The sequence below is a fragment of the Eptatretus burgeri genome, chromosome 16 (assembly GCF_056783735.1).
Source record: "Eptatretus burgeri isolate ZD-2024b chromosome 16, Ebu_testis_v1, whole genome shotgun sequence".
NCBI lineage: Eukaryota > Metazoa > Chordata > Myxini > Myxiniformes > Myxinidae > Eptatretus > Eptatretus burgeri.
In genome coordinates this window covers 26,734,089-26,754,026 of record NC_140976.1, presented here as the reverse complement: position 1 = coordinate 26,754,026, position 19,938 = coordinate 26,734,089, and the positions used below count along the sequence as shown (strand labels likewise).

The 19,938-nt window shown below is 44.3% G+C and overlaps 1 protein-coding gene across 1 annotated transcript in view; it reads right to left on the bottom strand.

The window, feature by feature from the left end:
• ERCC6L (ERCC excision repair 6 like, spindle assembly checkpoint helicase) overlaps positions 1 to 19,938 on the bottom strand; it is a 148,091-nt gene that overhangs the window by 105,548 nt on the left and 22,605 nt on the right. Inside the window, exons 6-9 of the mRNA XM_085859108.1 lie at positions 18,678 to 18,803; positions 7,469 to 7,634; positions 6,092 to 6,220; positions 5,847 to 5,939 (exon numbers count right to left, since the gene is read on the bottom strand). Coding sequence (XP_085715234.1) covers positions 5,847 to 5,939; positions 6,092 to 6,220; positions 7,469 to 7,634; positions 18,678 to 18,803 — 514 coding nt within the window. The remainder of the gene's footprint in view (positions 1 to 5,846; positions 5,940 to 6,091; positions 6,221 to 7,468; positions 7,635 to 18,677; positions 18,804 to 19,938) is intronic.

Genomic DNA, 19,938 nt, shown 5'->3' with positions numbered 1-19,938 from the left:
GCCGAATCTACGAGCTTGCTACAAAGCATTCCATGTAAATGTTGAGCGTGGCATTTGAGGTCAAATGCATGTTATCAATGCGTAGGAGCATTTAATTTTGATTTCTGATGTTTGCTCTGCCAGTGACTGTTACAATCTGGTAAGTATTGGTGTTAAAGAGAAGTTAATAATAAACTGTACTGGATAAACACACACATCCAAACCTGCCCAATAACCTGGATGCAGAAACAATGTGGGCGTTTGTGCAATAACCTACAACTTTAAACCTGGCACTATTATATTGGTGACCAGAGCACGAGTCTCACAGCACAAATAAGCACTGGGCTGATCTCATTGAATCATCGAATGTAATGTTGATAAATCTATTTTCTCCCCCTTGCTTTGCGTATTCCATACAGCAGGGAAGCACTCTCAGCCCACTCATGTTCATTATGGTGATGGAACTGGTAAGTAGGAAGGTGAGCTTGAGGGGTAGTACGGGGAGGATGCTGTATGCGGACGATCTGGCTGTTGCAGGGGAGAGTGGGCGGGAGATGAAGGAAGTACTGGGGAGGGGGGTGGAAGGAGGCATTTGGGAAACATGAGTATGGAGAAGACTGAGGTGATGTGGGTCACGCAGCAGAGACAAGAAAGGAATATCAGGTTAGCGGGGAAGGCGATCAGACAGGGAAATAAGCTTGAGTATCTGGGGGGGGAACAGTGACCGGGGATGGTAAGTCAGAAGAAGAGGTGCAGAGGATGATTCAGGTGGGTGGGAATGCATGGAGGAGGGTGGAGGATTAATGTCAGACAAAGATATCAAGGAAATTGAAAGGGAAGGTTCTGATGTCTTGTGTAACGTCAACCTACCTTTAAGGTCTGGAAATGGTGGCACTGACAGAGACAACAGAGGCTGCAGGTTTGCGAGCAACTGGGTCAGTAGGATTGCGGGAGTAAAAAGTGGACAGTTTCAGTGTGTGACAATGACGAACTGATTAGATTTTGGTGAAGATCCGGATCCGGAACCGACTACTAGAATTTTTTAAGTGATTCTTCACCATTGAGAGATGGAGCCAAAAACGATATGTAGCACAATATTTCAAAAAGTTGTGGACGGATTCGGATGAAATTTGGTGGACAGATTGGGTGTGTGACAAGGAAGAATTTACTCGATTTTGGTGAAGATCCGGATCTGATAATTTTGTAAGTGATTCTTCACCACTGAGAGACAGGGCTAAACTAATATATAGCATGATATCTCAAAAAGTTGTGGACGGATTCAGATGAAACTTGGTGGACAGGTTGGGGTGTGTGACAAGGAAGAATTGATTCGATTTTGGTGAAGATCCTGATCCCCAACAGACTACTCAGATTTTTAAAGTGATTCTTCACCATTGAGAGAGCGCGAAACATGATATATAGCACGACATCTCAAAAATGTATTCGGCCAGATATGTTACCGTGAATCAGGCATTACTGATTACTGAATCAGGGAGGTATGCGCTCTACCGAGTGCCCTTCTAGTTTAATGCTGTGAACAAACTTTGGTACATCATAGGACCGATGATGTACCAAAGTTTGTTCACAGCATTAAACTAGCAGGGCACTTCAAGAAGGGCATTAGTTATTGGTGATGAAGGTTGTGGTCAAATTTCATCACAATCGTGTCTGTAGTTTCGGAGAAGAGCAAATACCTATTTTCAGGGGTCAAACCCCACCCCCAACCCCCACCCCCACCCCCATAGACTCCCTTAATGAGCACAGATTTTGATGCAGTCAATACACTTTAGTGTGATGAAGGTTGTGGTCAAGTTTCATCAAAATTGTGTGTGTGTGTAGTTTTGAAGAAGACAACAAACACCTATTTTGGAGGGGGGGATCAACCCCCCCCCATGGACCCCCTTAATGAGTGCAGATTTTGCTGCAGTCAATAGACTTTGGCACAACACGGGTGATGAAGGATGTGGTCAAGTTTCATCAAAATTGTGTGTGTAGTTTTGGAGGAGAGAGCTAATCTAATTTGGGGGGGGGGGGAATTCAACCACCCACACCCCATCCCCGTATACCCCTTAACAAGTACAGATTTTGATGCGGTCGATAAACTTTGGTACATTACGGCTGACGACGATTGTGATCAACTTTCATCGAAATAGTGTGTGTAGTTTTGGAGAAGAGATCAAATACCTTTTTGGGGGGAGGGGGGCAAAAAACCCCGAAGACCCCATTAATGTGCGAGGAGGGATATCAGTAAAGTCCAGATTTTGATGTGGTCAATACACCTTTGTTCGGCATACGATCTGAAGCTTGTAGCCAAGTTTCATCAAAATTGTGTGTTTAGTTCAAGCGAGAATGACTGAAGTGCTTATAGACTGACTCACTCACCGAGACACTGCTTGATTGCCTAAGCTCACCTGACTGAAGTCCAGGTGAAATAATAATACATTGGTTCAAGGTATTTGAAAAAAAAAAAAGCTTGAAGTGTATTTTTATCCTTTTATAGTCAGTGATGTTGATAGCCTCTGCTATTGAAATGCTGGTATCTTTCTGTTTTGTAAATTCTGTAAAACTGACTGTGATGTTTTGATGTATTCTGCTTTGTTAAATGTTTTATGCTCTATTTTATTGAGTTTATTTTTGTCACCTTCTGTTTGGAAAAGGAAAACTTGAGTTTGTCCACACATTTTGACCAAATTGGCAAAATTGCAAATGTATTTTGTTGGTCCAGCTTAAACCAATGACCTGATTGGGTCAAGCACTGCACAATCTGGAAGAGGAAAATGTTTGAAGATACGGTGAGGATCCACATAATGAAGATCTGCTTCCCTTTGTGTGCTCCTATGCCACTTGGGCTAAGATGATATGATCATTGAGGCCAATGATGATGGATCTGGAGCTATTGCAAACTTCGTTAAAGGAGTCAAAATCCATCTAACATGATAAGTATACCAACTATTAGCACCAGTATATTGGGGTAGCATGCCTGAAGGCATAAAAGCCGGTCAGAGATTTGACAGGAAACTTAAAACAGGTCCTTGATTGATTTGGGTGGATGTGGAGGAATGATGCTGGGCTTTCCAACACCGTAGTTAATATCAATTTTCCCGTTTTGGCAGCAGGAAGCGATCACGCTCCTCCTTTCAATGGTAAGCTCTGCAGTGGCCACACATTTGTATGACGAAGTTTTAATGACACCGAATCGATGGCTGTCTCCGTCAAAAGTGTGTTCTTAAAAGAAGGCAACATCAGCAGGTCTAGCAATCCCCTTCTTTTGATGTCAAGCCTGCTGAATGAACATGCAGTCGATAATTAGCTTGTTGTTCTCATGCCCCAATTGATCAGCTCGGAGTCTGCTCTGTTGTGGCCTCTCTGATTCTGCCCTTGAGTAAGTGCTTTGCCAGGGTCTTTTTTTCGTCAGGCGACTGATGTTGCTCGTGAGTTTCTGCTTCTCTGAAAGATGCATGACGTTCTCTGATTGGCAAGTTTATCTTCACGTTGTTCATCATTTCCTGATTATTTGACAGAAACCTGCCATTCTCTCTGATTGGCAAGTCTAACTTCAAGTTGTTTATCAAATTCAGCATCTCTGCTTTGTTGTCTTCTCTTTACAATCAAAGTTCTTCGACCAAGCTTTGACCTCAGCTTTGGCAGCATAATAGTCAAAGGAATAGTAATATGAATATATATTACAACAATCAAATGACCGAAAAATGTCGGATGAAGTAAGTAAGGAAATAAGTAATGAAACAGCAGTTGTACGTGACAATCCAAAATAGCAAGAGGTGTTTCTATTTTTTCTTTTTAACCGACAAGCTCAACTTCTCAAGACATTCTGACCAGCAGTGCAAGAGTGCATTGAAATCAAACAAAACAAAGGAACAGATATGTGTCAAATTATGATGAAAAACTTCCCTATTTTTATGTAAAAGTAAACACACAAGTTAAATGTGGCCATCCCAAATTAATAGAACATTCCCAAGCACACTCTGAGTACAATCACAAAGTTTCAACACATTTCTTCACAGACAATCAAAAATAAGCAAACAAACAGACATGTATGTTTCAAAGGACTGTCTGAAAAACCCTCCCATCGACTTCATAAACAAACCACTTGAAGAGGTTAGGTCACTCAAATTTCTGGGTCTCAACATCAGCCAGGATCTTTCATGGCCAAATCATATTCCGAAGCTAGCTTCCAAAGCCAGCCACCGAATGGGCATCCTCCATCGTGCAAGGTAATAATTTCATTCTTTCCTTGGCCAATCTGAACTTTTAATAACTTTGATGGCCTTCATTTGCGGCTTGATGAAGTAGCGCTCTCCCCGTTAGGCTAGCACCCCTGCCTCACACCTTGTCTTCTTGATGCCGTGGAAAGCAAGGCCCTCAAAATTATTCGGATCTCCTGTGACGAAGTTGAGTGTCGAGGCCTATTACTTTTGCATTGCAGACAGGTTTGGTGGCCTCTGTATTCTACTACATCCTTTTTGGCCTTGCACCCATTGCCCCTCCCAGGTTTCTGCAGGGTGCACTCAGTCTGGCAGTCACCCTCTTCCTGTAAAGTTGCCAAAATCCAGGCTCTCCACTCACACTCATTTGTTCCTCTTTTATCTCACTTGTGGAACCAACCTCTCCAGCCTGTTCAGTCCCATTCTTACCTCCAGGACTTCAAGACAGCTGTTTACCACTATCTCAGGTAACCCCCCCCCCTCCCAATCCATTCTCACAATCTCTTCTACCTCAAATGACCCCATTCCTTAGCACTCCCCTTGTCCAGGATATTGTAAATCACTCCCCCTCCCCCCACAGACTACCCCCTCTACCTCAATTGCTTTCGTTTTGTAGTTACTGCTTGGTTTGTTCATTCTGTTTCATCCCTGTTTCCCCCTCCTCTTCTGGATTTGTTGCAGCTCGTTCACCCCATGTATTCTTTTCCCTCACCCCTTGATCTCACTCTCACTTCCATTCTGCTGTTAATGATTCCCCCTTTCCATTTTGCTCCATGCCAGTCTGTACAAACTCACAACAATGTATAATGTATAGGAAAAAAAATTCCTAAAATCTATGATGTACTGTACTATGACATTATACTGCATCTATGACAGAAAATTGATCTATTTTAGAATGATTTGTACACCTTCCGGTGGTCCAATTTTATTTTTCGCGATAACATCCAATTTTCAAGTTAATCTGTCCAATGGTACAGAGGACATTAGCAGGTATGATCATTCACCCACTTCTTATGATAATTCCCCACTTCAACATAAAAGCAACAAAAACCTAACTTGGAGAGATGGCCATCCCAACTTGGTAGAACGTTCCATTGCACACCCAGAGTACAACCACCATTATTCAACTTATTTCGTCCAGCAGTTTAGAAATGCATCAAATATCGAGCAAGAATGTAGATCGACTAAGTAGTTTTCTATTGTATAATATTTTCATACAGAGATAGTGTTTTATTATACTACAGGCAAACCCGCTGCAACTTGTAATACACTCTGCTACCAGCAGTGCTAAACAAAAACATTTACAGAAATAATTTGCGTCCCAACCCACCCTCCCTCACCCTCTCCCCATCAATTTTGTTAATGCCAAAAACCCTCCCTGACACACCCCAAGTTTCTACTCATTCCGGCCAGCAGCAGCAGTTTAGGAGAGAGAAAGAAAACACACATGAACATGGATAATTACTCGAAGATGGTGGCACGCACACACACACACACACACACACACACACACACACACACACACACACACACACACACACACACACACACACACACACACACACACACACACACACACACACACACGAAGATAACTTATCTAAAATGTAAAAGAAGGTCAAGGTAAGAGTGGAGTGCACTAACCCGAGAAATAGGATCATCATACTCCATTTTAAAAGTCTTCAGTGTGCCCAAAAGGGATCCTTGGCAAACAAAGTCAACGAGTGCCCACATTTCCTAGACAAACAAAAATCATGTTAAAGCTATGATGTACTACAAAAATAACTAAATAAATAAAGCAACAACCAAGCACAGATATTTGTGAGGGATGCTGCTCTTATACAACACAAGAGCAAATTAATATACTTTAAGTGGAAGAAAGCACAAACTTGTAGATTGTTCTGGATTGGGGTGCCAGTAAGGGCGATTCTAAACTTGGAAGGGATGGCTCGGACAGCTTTTGCAGTCTTTGAAGATGAATTCTTTATCTTGTGCCCTTCATCGAGAATCATCATATCCTGAAAATGGGAATCATCGAAAATACAATGCTCAGAAGCCATCAGGCACGAGCAGCACACATTATGGATTTGGCAACATCAAAATCGGGCCAGAAGTATAATGCAGGATACAGCTCGAGCAAAACTCAGGCACCAAACAAATCTCTCTCCAACACTCACAAAGAGTGCTGTCCGTGTCAACACAGTTCCACCACCACTGTCCATTCACTCTGACCACCTTCACCATACTTTTCCAGAATAATTATTATTTCTTTCCTTACCCCCCCCCCACCAACCATCCTATGTCCCCCACCCCACTTTGTATCTGCTTTCTGACACCTTCATGGTATCCAAGAGGCTTTGAGGATCACTCATCTCCTTCACAACTCAGGCCATCCAAACACGATTGAAAGATTTCATATGCTACTTCCAATGTTAATGGCACTGTCCCACCATCATATAATACAGTTGAGCAGACAAAAACACTTGGAGACAGATACTAGACTTCAACAATGGAGCAGTTCAAGACAACTGTCATACAAATAAAACAATGAATAGACCCGTATCTTGCCAAAAGGTGACCACGTGTGACTTCTTTAAGGTCACACTGAGATGAACAGAGCTGCTATCCACCAGGAGCGACTCCTTGAGGAATATCTGCCTACGAGAGATTCCGATGAGAATTGTTCTTGAGTAACCATGAAAAATATGCGTTTGCCTCATAACGTCACAATGTCTCAAGCTTGACATATCTAGAAAGCACTCATCGAGGTGTTCAATTTGAGGTACTACACGATATGGTTCCTAAAACTTAAAAATTTGACCTTGGGGTCAAATATGTTTGACCTCAGGCGCTAACCATGAAGGTCAAGGCCAATTGCCACCAAAAACTAAATCAGCTGAGCCCCAGACCATGAACTATATTCCCATGAAGTTTGGAGACGATTCGATGAAAATTACTCAAAAAATAAGGGTTTCGTCGACTCCCCTGATTTGCGACAAAGTGACCTTGACCTTTGACCTTCAAAATTTTATGTGCTGAAAGGGACCTCTATAGGCCTCTGATATGCGAAGTTACAAAAATTTCCAATGATAACTGTGCTCTGCAGAATTTTTTATACGTGATTACAGACAAAAAAAAAAAAACATACAAGCTGACTAACATATCTTGCAAAAACTTCGTTTTGTTAAGATAATAATGAATTGAAACTTGCCAAACGGTATACACTCAAAAATGCTTCAACCAAAGCTCATTACAGTACAACATACCCAAACAAAGTCGTTTCCATGCTTTGTGGCTAACTGTTGCCAGGTATGAATGAGCAATGAGTACGAGGTAAGAATCACGCCACCAACACGCTGCACACGCATCAAATTGCGCAAACGCTCAGTCTTGTTTGTTCCGTGAAACTCCTTAACTCTGATTCCAGCAGCCCTGCAGGAAGGAGGATGAAAAAGTACAGGAGACTCACACACATTATGTAAGAACAATCAGGCACAGTATGCAAGTCCATACTCAGACACAATATCTTACTTTCTATAACTATAAGAGGTGAGTGTGTGTGGCCATTTTTGTTAGGAAGGGCCAAACGGATCATCAGTGTGTGTCAGGAAGTATTTTAGGCAAAAAAATTGAAAAATTTGAAGAAAAAAAAGAAATGTTGGATTGGTATTTTGTTTGATTATTTTACTTGTTCTCTGCAATGGAATCAGACCTACCGGGAAGAGGCTAATGCCACATATTTTGGAGGCTTCCGTTATTATTGGAAGTACTAAAGGAAGAAGACATTTCCTTTCCCAGAATACCTCTCATACCCACAGACATGCCTTTCAATTTTAAAAGACTTCAATTTTCCATTGGACTCAGCTCTGGTACCTTCTATAAATGGATGAGGTGTGTGTGTGTGTGTGTGTGTGTGTGTGTGTGTGTGTGTGTGTGTGTGTGTGTGTGTGTGTGTGTGTGTGTGTGTGTGTGTGTGTGTGTGTGTGTGTGTGTGCGTGCGTGCGTGCGTGCGTGTGCGTGCGTCATGATTTTTGTGCAGTTCTACTGGAGCTTTCTGATGTGGAGTGTGATACACCGAAATAATCATCACGATCTCTTGAGTTAATCAAGCTAAAGAACGACAAATAATCCAGAAGAATTCCCATGTATTAAATGCATGCTGTGTTAAGGTGTAGTGACCAGTTTAAAACAGTATGCCCTTCCGCGTCAAGGATTTTAATTACAAAATAAACAAAAAGAATGATAACATTGTAACAAAGCATATATTAATTCATGCTAAGGCCAAATAAAAAAAGCAACAACAGTTGATTGTCCCCACCCGCTTCCTTTTTTGAACCCGCATCCTTTTTTATTATTTGTTATTTTGTCAAACGTGCTGTTAGCTGCTGTCATTTTTGACGGACAGATGGAAGGAAGGGCATACCAAATATTGAAGTGGTTTGCACCACTTATGTGAGCAATACTGATCTATGTATAGTGTTCCATCGCAGCCGCTGCAGTACAATTCAGTGGACGCTTCCTATTAAAATGATGCAAAATATGACTGGTTTGAAAACTAGCAAATTGCGCGACCTTCCCTTCCACGTCCCTCACGCTGCCCTTGCACTGCATTCCCTTCCCTTCATCCTGCCTTCCCTTCCCCTCCCAACACATTCTCTTTCCCTCACACTGCCTTCCCTCATGTGTACCTCCTCATAAGCCCTCCCCTCTCCACTCCCAATGGACATCTCCCGGAGGTCGACGCATGCTGCATTAACGTGCAGTTTCATCGTACCCATTTGATCCTGCACCACCCCACCCCCCTTCTCCACAAGTTCCACCACTAAACTCAAGTTGAGAGCCCCTCCCCTCACACTTAACTCCTCCCAAAACCATACCCCTCCCCCACCTCCCCCCCCCACCTCCCCTCTTTCCCATCCTCCTCGCTCCCACCACCCACCCCCTCCCCTTCCCGTTCCACTCCCAGAGTGTATGCGATATTTGATGAGGAGTTCTCCTCACCCCCACCCCCTCCTTACTTTCTCTTCCCCCCCTTCCTCCTCTCTTTCCTCTCTTCTCTCTCTCTCCCTCCTCCCTCCTCTATCCTTCCCCCCTCTCTGCCCTCCTTCTCTCCCCACCCCCACTTAATATTCCCGTCAGCAAAGCGACCGGTTGTATTTGCAAGTTCTAAAATATTGTTGTGGATTTGGGGTTCGCTACGAGGGGAAGCACTCAGGTTCCAACTGAACAACTGTTCCTGAAGTCGCCAGGCACATACAAGTCCACGCCTGTTAATATGGCCAATCCTGCAGGGTTACACTACCTCGCGTGATACCCTACGTGTGGACATAATACCTTACGTGCGAAGGGTTTGCCCTCAGTGCATACTTGCGTTAAACTTACCACATCAAGTGCAGCCGAGTGGAGCTACCAAGTACGCACTGGCTAATGAAACAAAATATTGGGGTAGAACTTCTCAGCGAAGCAAATGTGTGGACCATGCTGGACAAATGAAGGAAAAGATGAAACGAGCCAGATTCATTTAGAACATAAGCAATTTATTACAAGCAAGGGCAAGGAAAGGTCATGTGGCACAACGAAGGGGTTTATTCAAGAAAATTTACAGCAGGGGGACAGAAAGGATTTGTGGGTGGGACAGAAAGGATTTGTGGGTGCGGCAAAAGAAATGCAATTACGTGCAAAAAGAGGACACAGAGCAGAATTAACCCGATATAAACTTCGACAATGTTAACTTATATTATCCACGTTGCAGGTGCCATCAGACACACCCGAGGAATTTAGAAATAGCCAGAAAAAGGAGAAGCAGTTGAGGTGTAAAGCGACCTCATTGTGCCTGGCACAGTCAACGGATCCACGCAACCCAATCGCTTAGGAGAGGGAAGGAGGGAAGAAAATGGGGTGTCTACTCACGCACCGTAGACACCCCATTTTCTTCCCTCAAAAGGCGCAAAATATAGTGCAGTGTGATGCAAAAGAGGAAGTGTGAAGAGGTGCGAATCGGTAATGCTCTTTCAGTGATGCGTCCACAGTGGACGACACAATCAGATTGGAAAGAAAGATGCGTGAGAGATGGCTTAATGAGGTGTGTAAGAAAGTCTGTAAATGTGTTGTTCTTGATGACTGTGGAATGGAACGGAGCCGATGACCCGGTGAGGACCTGGCAACTATTCAGCACTGCCCTCTCAGCTCGGCAAGACGACGGCGCTCAGCTCGGGAAGACTCTGGCAAAAGGACGAAAGACCCAGAACGAAAAAGGACCAAAGATGAAAGACCCTGATTTGCTCTCTTTTTATAGAGCCCGGAGTGAAGGAGGAGCCAGAAATCAGATCAAGAGACCCTGTAAGCATTTCTGCACGTCCCCATTGGTGCGTAGACACTACCCCGAGAAGTAGCCCCGCTCTGCCAGACTCCGGAGCTGAAAATGGCCTCAGTTGCTTGCAAACTCTGGCACGCAATAGAGCTCCGAAATCTCAATGGGGCCTGGGTTTTCAGGAGCGCTCTCCGACCATGAACGTGCGCTGGACTCCAACCGAATGACTAGTTAGCCAGAGCTATCCAGACGTCACCGAATGAATCCCAAATTAATCCAGCACACATTCGTGCTTCAAGCTACATGCTGAAGTATTCTGGTTCGCAGGTACCCGCTATGTTTTCCATTCCCCGGCACCCCAAATGATTGTTGTGTGCCCAGGGAGCTGTTGGCAGTTGCTGCAGTCATAGTGAGGTGGGGGATGCGCTGTGGCCTCTGCGGTAAGTTGTTAAAGTGTTGTAAGCGGTCGAGACAATTGTGGCGATGAGGTTGAAGTTGTTGGTAGCGGTTGTGGCGTTTGTAGTGAAGAAGTCAGGTGTAGGTTGTTGTGGGGATTTTTGAGAGGCGTTTGTAGTGATCATAGTGAGGGTTGTAGTGTCATGGTAAATGTGGTGAGGGTCTGTGAGGTGTAGGTTGGTTAATGGTGCGCCGTTTGGATGGGGAAACGGCACGCGTATGCAAATTAAGCTGTGGTGATATTAGTCATCCCTGGGGCTCCTTCGGTAGCATCATTGATCTAGCATGTGTGCATGCATGACGGGGTTTGTGTGTGAAATAAAATGAATAGAATAAAATAAGAAAAAGGGATTGAAGACTGAACTAAAAGCCCTATGCAATACAACTTGTCCCATTTACCCACTTGACATATGGAAGGGCTCACTAAGCAAATACTAATGAGATAACTGTCTCGGGATCACCTTGTATTGTGTGCTATTGCCTTTTATCCATCGATAATATGAATTGTTCTGTACAGCTATAGTTGTTCTCCTGGGATCTGCGCATCCATCCACGATCTATGTTCTAATGAAGTGCAGTAGGAATAATAAAAACAGCACCGTGCGGGAGTGTAGGTAATCTCTCCAAAGCTCTCGGAAAGCCTTAAAATGCATCATGATCGGTTTGATTGTGAACAGATATATGGACGGACGGAGATCGAGACCGGTTTTATTAGGTCATCATGAAGGTACCGCTTGATATTACGCATTGAAATAGAGATATGAATACTCAAGTGAGTTTATTATACGTCTATGATTGATAGCTTATTGACAGCTCAATAACATGAGCAATTTACTATGGCGTATAGTGATTAATAATAACATACTCTACAAAAGGTTTTACAAACTCATCTTAGCGGTCCTCTAAAAAATGGGAAATATTTTTATTTCTTTTTTTGTGCAATAATTCCTCCCATTTTGCAAATGGAGAACATGAACTGTTTAACTACCATAATCATCAAAACGAATTTTGAGGGGCCTCTTAAGGAAGACAATAATATTGTTGTGGTTACCAAATTCGCAAACCACCATTCAGGTCCCTTAGGTGAGATATCTCGGTAAGTATATGTGTAGTTAGGCCCAAACCCGTTGTCTAGTGGGAATAAATGTCATTCATGCGTGCTGCGACTCTTCAGGATAGCCGTTTTTCTTTTACTATCTTTATTTTGGACCAACCGCCATTGTTACCACCACCAACCACAACATCAACCACCCACCGTGGCGCCGCTTCACGTCACACCTCGCAACCGTCGCATCGCCACCGTTCTTGCGCCGCTTGTGGGTGTTGGTGCTCGTGCAGGGCGCGCTCCGAACAGCGTGTACAAAACCACGGATTTTCCGCTCCAAAAACGGATCAAAAACGACACACGCCCACTTTTGTTCCATCCAATCGGTGTGCGAGGGGCGATTTGACTCCGCCTCCAGGGAGTTGGAGGGCGGTCGCTATATGCAAATTTATGGATCAAAATGCATTCACGCCCACTTTTTCTCGGGCCAATGGGGAGCGAGGTGAAAGGTCGAAGGCAGGGGGTCAAAGGCGAAGCCACGGGGCTGATATAAGCGACCGCGTTCGTCAGTCCAGAGAGTTAAGACTTCGCAGCCGGTGGAGTTGGGAAGAAGAAGCAAGAAGGAGTTGGTCGTCGTCGTCGTCGTCGTGTGCGTTGGAGTCGGAGCGAAGAGGACGGAGCTGTGGAGAGGCGGCGAAGGCAGACGAGGGGGTGCTCGCGTCGTGCCGGGAGCTGCACACCAGGTAGGCCGACGGCGCGACCTGGTCGAGGTGGAGACGCTCGTCGCGGGACTCGAGGCAGAGTAGAAATCCTCCTTTCCCCCGAGCATCAGCAACCCCCTCCTGTTTCCCCCCGCGCTGAGATAGTGCGACCAAGGGGCCCCCTTCCCACCCCCTACCAGACACTGTCTGCGAGGCCCGCGGAGTTGAGGCACCATCGCCGCTCCGCGTCTCATCACCAGACGGGTAGGCCCGACCCGGTCTCGGCCTCAGGCCCGCCTCATCCTTGAGGGTTCTCTTTTCTTTTGTTTTTGGGAATGTGTGTTGTCGGCGCCGTCTGTGAAGTAGAATTGTATAAGTGTTGCCGTGTGCTCGCGTAATCGGTATTAGATCTGCATTGTCGCATTTGCTTTTTGTGTAAAAATTGCATTGTGTTTCTTTTCCTTTTCTATGTGCTTTTGGTGGAATTGAATATGTGTGCTTTCCGTTCATCGCGAATAAATGTGCTTTTGTGTTGAACTGTTTCCCGCTTCGCTTCGTCATTTCTTTCATTGAATCCTCATCTTGCTTCACGTAAAGGGTTGGTAGTGGGCTGAATACGCCCGATAATTAATCGAACCGTCGAGGTCGACGAATAACACCGCTCGGTTATCCCGATAGTACGGAACGGGTCGCTTAAGTGGCCCGTGTCCGAAGTCGACCTGCGGCGAGGTGCGATCGCCCGGTCTACCCTCCGTGTGGGTACTTAGGTAGGTCGAATTTGGCGAGCAACCCTATCCCACGCGGGGGCCGATTGGCTCGATCGCGGTGAGACCGAAAGGTCCACCCGTGAATGGTTCCCGGCGTTAGTCCGAGAGGGTCACGACTGGATTGTCCGACCGGTGGGCGACGTTCCGCGATTCGAGTTACGTGGCCGTCAGCACGCCGGCGGGCGCGAATCTGTAACAATATCATTACTATATATGTTAAAGCTTGTTTCATTTCATGCAGTAACAAAAATCTGATGGTGGAACAAAAAAAGGGGCGTGCCGAAACATTAATATATAATAATAAGATTTAACTTCCATTATCATCAAAACTAATTTTGAGGGGCCTCTTAAGGAAGACAATAATATCATCTATATTAATATTTCGGCACGCCCCTTTTTTTGTTCCACCATCAGATTACTATATATGTCCAAGCTTGTTTCATTTCATGTAGTAAAAAAATCTGATTGTGGAACAAAAAAAGGGGCATGCCGAAATATTAATATAGATAATAATAAGATTTAACTACCATAATCATCAAAACGAATTTTGAGGGGCCTCTTCAGGAAGAAAATAATATCATTACTATATATGTCAAAGCTTGTTTCTTTTCATGCAGTAACAAAAACCTGATGGTGGAACAAAGAAAGGGGCGTGCCGAAAATTAATATAGATAACTGTTGGCCTTCCAGCAAGCTCTTCAAAACCAGGTTTGATTCTCGATAGAACAAAACATTAAAAACTGCCTTCGTTTCTCAAGCATTGTCAGCAGTTTAAGATGCAGAGTTGGCCAGCCGATTTCTATGTGGATGCCAGAAGGAAACTATTCAACTTTCAAAATCAGAGAAATATACTCATTCTGAATGAAATTTTCACTGTGTTCTCTTCTTTCTTTTTTAATGCACAATGTGACAGCAAATTTCCCAGCAACATGTGGAAGAGCCATAAACGGATTGCGTATTCCCCTCTCTAAAAGAAGCACTTGAAAAATATCTTAGCAAAGCAAAGTTGGTAAAGAATATCAAGGAGGCATCAAGCCGGGGAATTATTACATCATCAAAATGAGAAATTCAATCAGACATGCAAATGTACAAAACACTTGATAATAATACTTATTACTACCACCTTCATGTAGGTCAGTCAGGGTAGGTTTTGAGGCAACGTCTTTCATGAACGAGCTGGCCAGGCCTGGCGTTTGACTGAAACCAATTTGAGCAGGAATTTGCAATTTGTTTACGGTGTCAACAGTAACTCACAGACTCTTCACAAAAGACACAAAGCCAATCCTTTACCTCCACAAACTGATGAGAGTAGACAATACTGTACAAGCAGCTTAACATCAATCTGAAGGACTGTGCACTTGATGATGCAACACACTTCCTGTGAAGTACAAATCCAACACGACAGTATATAGTCAGATCTGGATTCAAACCCAGACGAGAATGCTCAAAAACAAGTGTGCCGCTACAAAACCATCCTGTTGGAATGTAAAACACTTGACATATTTTTACGCCTTGGCTGACGAAGTCGCCAGACGCATTATGTTTCCGGGTTGTTTCTGTTTTCTCTGCAACAGTTTATCCGATTGACACAAAATCTTCACCATGGGTGCGACTACTTAAGAAGAATGTTTTAATGATAATTATGACATCATAGGTCACGTGGTGTGGCAGCCATGTTGGAAAAAAGGAAAAACTTTCGACCTCTATCTCCGAAACCATTCCTTGAAATAAATTGAAACTTGGCACACATGAAGTACTCCCCATGGGAAACAAGTGTGATTTTTTTTTTTTGATGAAGTCATTAGTGGCTTCGTTACGACATCATAATTGCATACGTTAAATGCTTTATCCGATCAGTATGAAAATTTTTGAGGGTCATCTAGGGCTAAATTTGCATGGTGGGGGGGGGGGGGATGACATCATTGATCACGCGTTTCTGCAGCATTATTTTAACATAAAAACCCTCAAAAATATTCTTCTCCAAAATGGCTGAACAGATCGAGGCGAAACTTTACAGGAATCTTTGCCTATCCATGATAAACTAAAAGTTCTCCACATATGGCATCATAGGTCATATGGTTTGGCAGCTATGATTTTTTGAAGAATAAACCTTTAAAAATCCTTTTCTCCAGAACGGCTTGACAGATCAAAGGGAACTTTCACACCCACATGGTCCCCAAGCATTGATGATTCCAAGGTGGGATGTTCACGAATAATTAATCAGTCACATGGTCTGGCAGCCATATTGGATTGAACGAAAATCTTTAAAAATTATTTATTTTGAACCGCTTCATCAACATGAAACGTCAGTTATGGGAATACATGCTTTAAATTTCAGCCTGATCGGACGCATGGTCTAGCAGCCAGAATTATACAATACTAGTGCGGGCCCGTAGGTGCGTGCCCGTAGTTGCAGCTTCGTTCCTTCGCTCTCGTAAACGACGACTGGATTGGGGCATTTTTTAAATTAGATCGGACCAACCGTATCATAAATGGCCATAACTTGGGAAACACCTGGGAAACATACACAGATCCCCAGCGTCAATTGTGACGTCATATCAAACGAAGAAGAAGAAGAAGAATTCTGACGCCCCCTCTCTCCCCCCAAGTCTCGCCCCTCCTCTCTCCCCCCACTCACCCCCCTTCTCTCTCCCCCCTCCTCTCTCACCCCTCCTCTCTCACCCCTCCTCTCTCACCCCCTCCTCTCTCCCCCTCTCTTGAATTGTGACGCCCCCTCTTTCTCGCTCCCTCCTCTCTTGAATTGTGACGCCCCCTCTCTCTCGCACTTCTCTCTGTAAATGTATTCACAAATGTCTACCAAGCACAACAATTAATTCAAACCTTGGGAAAAAACAGCTTTCAAACTCTTGGGAAACAGCTGTTTCCCTTGGGAAAATTCAAACCTTGGGATTAATTAATAATTTGAACAATTCATTTAAACCTTGGGAAAAAAAACAGCTCGTCATTGGTTGACACATAAATGGTCGTAACTTGGGAACCACTTATCCGATTAATATCAAACCTTGAAAAGGCACATCCGCGGGTCCCCGGCAATATTCCTGGCAAGTTTCAATCAGATCGGACAGTCAATCGTGCAAAAATATATATAAATAAATAAATAAACATTCATTGTGACGTCATAGCACCGTGTCTTGTCATTGGTCGACAGATAAATGGCCGTAACTTGGGAACCGCTCATCCGATTAACATCAAACCATGAAAAGGCACATCTGCGGGGCCCCGGCAATATTCCTGGCAAGTTTCAATCAGATCGGACGGGCGGTCGTCGAGAAATGGCGGTCGCAGACAAACAGACAGACAGACAGACAGACAGACACACAGACACACAGAGATTGCTGGAATTATAGATAGATTGTTACGGATTTCAGAATCCGGTCTGATGAATGAATCCACACATCCAGGTCCTCAGATAGTTATTTCCTTAAATTCATGTTCAGATTAACCCCATCCCCATGTCTAATGGGATCGTAAATGTGATGCGTTGAGAAGGGTAAAGGATAGATCCCTCTCTTATGGGAAGCTTTTTTTCTTTGACACACACATTTACACACATTTCTTTCACGAGCTCTGAAGCCCGCCCTTATATTTCCTCAGCAGCATTTCTTTCACGAGCTCTGAAGCCCGCCCTCATTCTTCCTCAGCAACATTTTCGCGAGCTCCGACGCCCACCTTTTTTTGAGCGCACGGCTCGTCATGGTAACAGAGCGCAAATGGGGCGAGGTGAGCTTGGGGCGGACTGCACCCGTGGAGACGGCACGGAGATATAAAACGGACGGGAGGTACGTTCTGTGAGAGGAAAGCGGAGGCGAAAGAAAGCAGGGCAAAAGAAAGCCAGGGAGGGAGAAGAGAACGAGAAGTAAGCTTGAGAAGCGAGCAAGAAGCGCGTGTAAGCACGCAAAAAAGGAGAAGGAAGCGAGCATGTGGTGTGTGTGTGTGGGTGTGAGCAGCGCTGCCAACAAGTGAGGCATGGGTAGGTGACCAACAACACCAGGGTCTAAACCCGTGACAGACGGTCTCGATGCCTTCCAGATGTCGCCTGGCATTCGGGGCTGTTCGCGAGAGGGTGCACGGCAAGGCTGGGTGCTGGCGATGGACGTGACACGCACGCACACATTTCAGGACGTTTTCACTTCACGGACGACTACTTTCTGGTGAGTGAGACGATTTCCCCCCCCCCCACCCCCGAATGATCTGCTGGGTACCCTCGTCTGTTTAGCTGTAAGTCAGCCCCCGATAAGCATCTACTCTTTGTCTCTTTCCTGGCATTTTGATTGATTTTGCTTTGAAATTCATTCTTTATTGACCTCAGCAAATAAAAAGTTCTTTTTATTTATGCATTTTATTATTATTAATAAATTATTTGTCGATTTCCAACATGTCCGTGTTTGTCCTTTCCTTCCATTGGTCCAGCATTGTCCGAACTGAGATAGACTGGGAGGTAATTGCAACAGATTTGACCAAAAAATCGTCGGCACGCACCAACGGTTAAAACGATCGGCCGCCCTAATTAAAATCTAATCAGATAACATTGGTGCTTTGCCGAGGGCGCGCTCCCTGCTCAGGTAACCACGTGACCTCGAGTTAAACGGAATAATTAGACAGTGGACACTGAAACTCGCGGTTGACTGGGTGGCGTTTGTGGTTCTAAAACAACCCACCATACCACAATGTTAATTGTGAGCAGTGGCCCCAGGTCCGGCTCTACCGAGCGCAACCGGGGATTAATCCCCGAGTGACAAACTGGTGTCTCGGTACCCGTGGCCGCAACAATACTTTGAATCTGGGTTCAGGGATTTAAGTCAAACTTGGTACATGTACAATAAGTATGATGATGTAATAATGTGGGCAGAGGCATATCTGGCGACGTGGAGGCGTTGAAGAGTGCCCTTCTAGGTTTTAATGCATGGGTTTTAGATTTTGTACTGAGAATTTGCATCCCGAGGAGTTCACAATCTGTTTTCATTCCCATCGTACAACACAATTTACTCACTTTACATAGCATTTCCCACATCACAAGTTTACAAGCCGAAACATCTGGAAACGACTGTTACACTGAACACCGTCACATGATCTATAAAGGCTAATTTCGCAACTTGCAACAATTAAACAATTTTCATCACCCATCAACTTCAATAAAGTACAACACGAAGGTTAGAGGAAAGAAAAAAAAATTACCACATCTGAAACTCGCTCTTCCAGTTGCTGATTAGAGTTGTGGGCATAACAATGAGAACTGACTGCACCTTGTCTGCATCATACATTCCAGACAGGAAGGAGACAACTTGAATTGTCTTGCCCAAACTAAAATTACAAATGAGGTGTGGGGGTGAGAAAAGGAGGGGAGTTGTGAGATCATTTTGCAAGTGCAAAAATAACTAATTTTAAACCTTTCAAAAAGATAACTTAAAGTTAAAGGGGTCATAACATAAACATTTGCTGTGTGCACAAGTACAGAGTTCACTGTGGTTCACGAACAACATGTCAAACCTGACAGCAACCATTTTCCATAATGCAATGCTGAGTCACTTGAAAAGCAACAGACCAACCAATCTGGTTCTTTACTCTCTGTATTGGAAAATGCAACATTTTAAATCACCATGCACAACCCACAGGTTACAGAATTGACCAAATAATTAAACAAAATTACATGAATTAATAAATAAATTAATAATTTCATGAATTAAGCTTGATGCAAGAGTCCAAGATAAAAGATATTTGTCACCGTTAATGCACACAACATCCCCACTGCCTCCACCCTCATTTATTTTGTTTAGCTGAATGGAACATTTGACACTCTTGTTACCTTTGCAAACTTTGGTCCAACACGTGGAACATGTCTTTCAATCCACACAAATCTCACACTCTCACTATGTCTCTTCGAAAGGACCGTTTACAAAACCCCCCCATCCACTTTCTCAACAATCCTCTGGAAGAAGTCTTTTCTTTCAAGCTTCTGGGTCTCACTATCTGCCATGACCTTTCCTGGGAAAGTCACATTTCCAACCTTGCCTCAAAAGCCAGTCGCCGACTGGGAATCCTCCGTCGTGCAAAGTCCTTCCTCGGCCCTCTTGAGCTCCTGACCACTTACAAAGCTTTTGTCCGTAGCCTGATGGAGTACTGCTCTCCCCTCTGGGCTGGTGCTCCTGCCTCCCACCTTTCTCGACTTCACGCTGTCGAAACCAGGGCTTTTAAGATCATTGGCATCTCCCGCAATGAAGCTGAGTCTTTGGGCCTCTCACTCAATCACCGCAGGTTGGTCGGTGGTCTTTCTGTCTTCTACCGACTCCTCTCCAGCCTTGCCCCCCTGCTCTCTCTGCGATTTGTCCCAACCACATTTCCACAGGGCGCTCAAGGTCCGCCAACAACCCCCTTCTGGTAAAACTACCAAAATCACGAATCACTGCTCATCTTCACTCTTTCATTCCTCTTTTTCCCG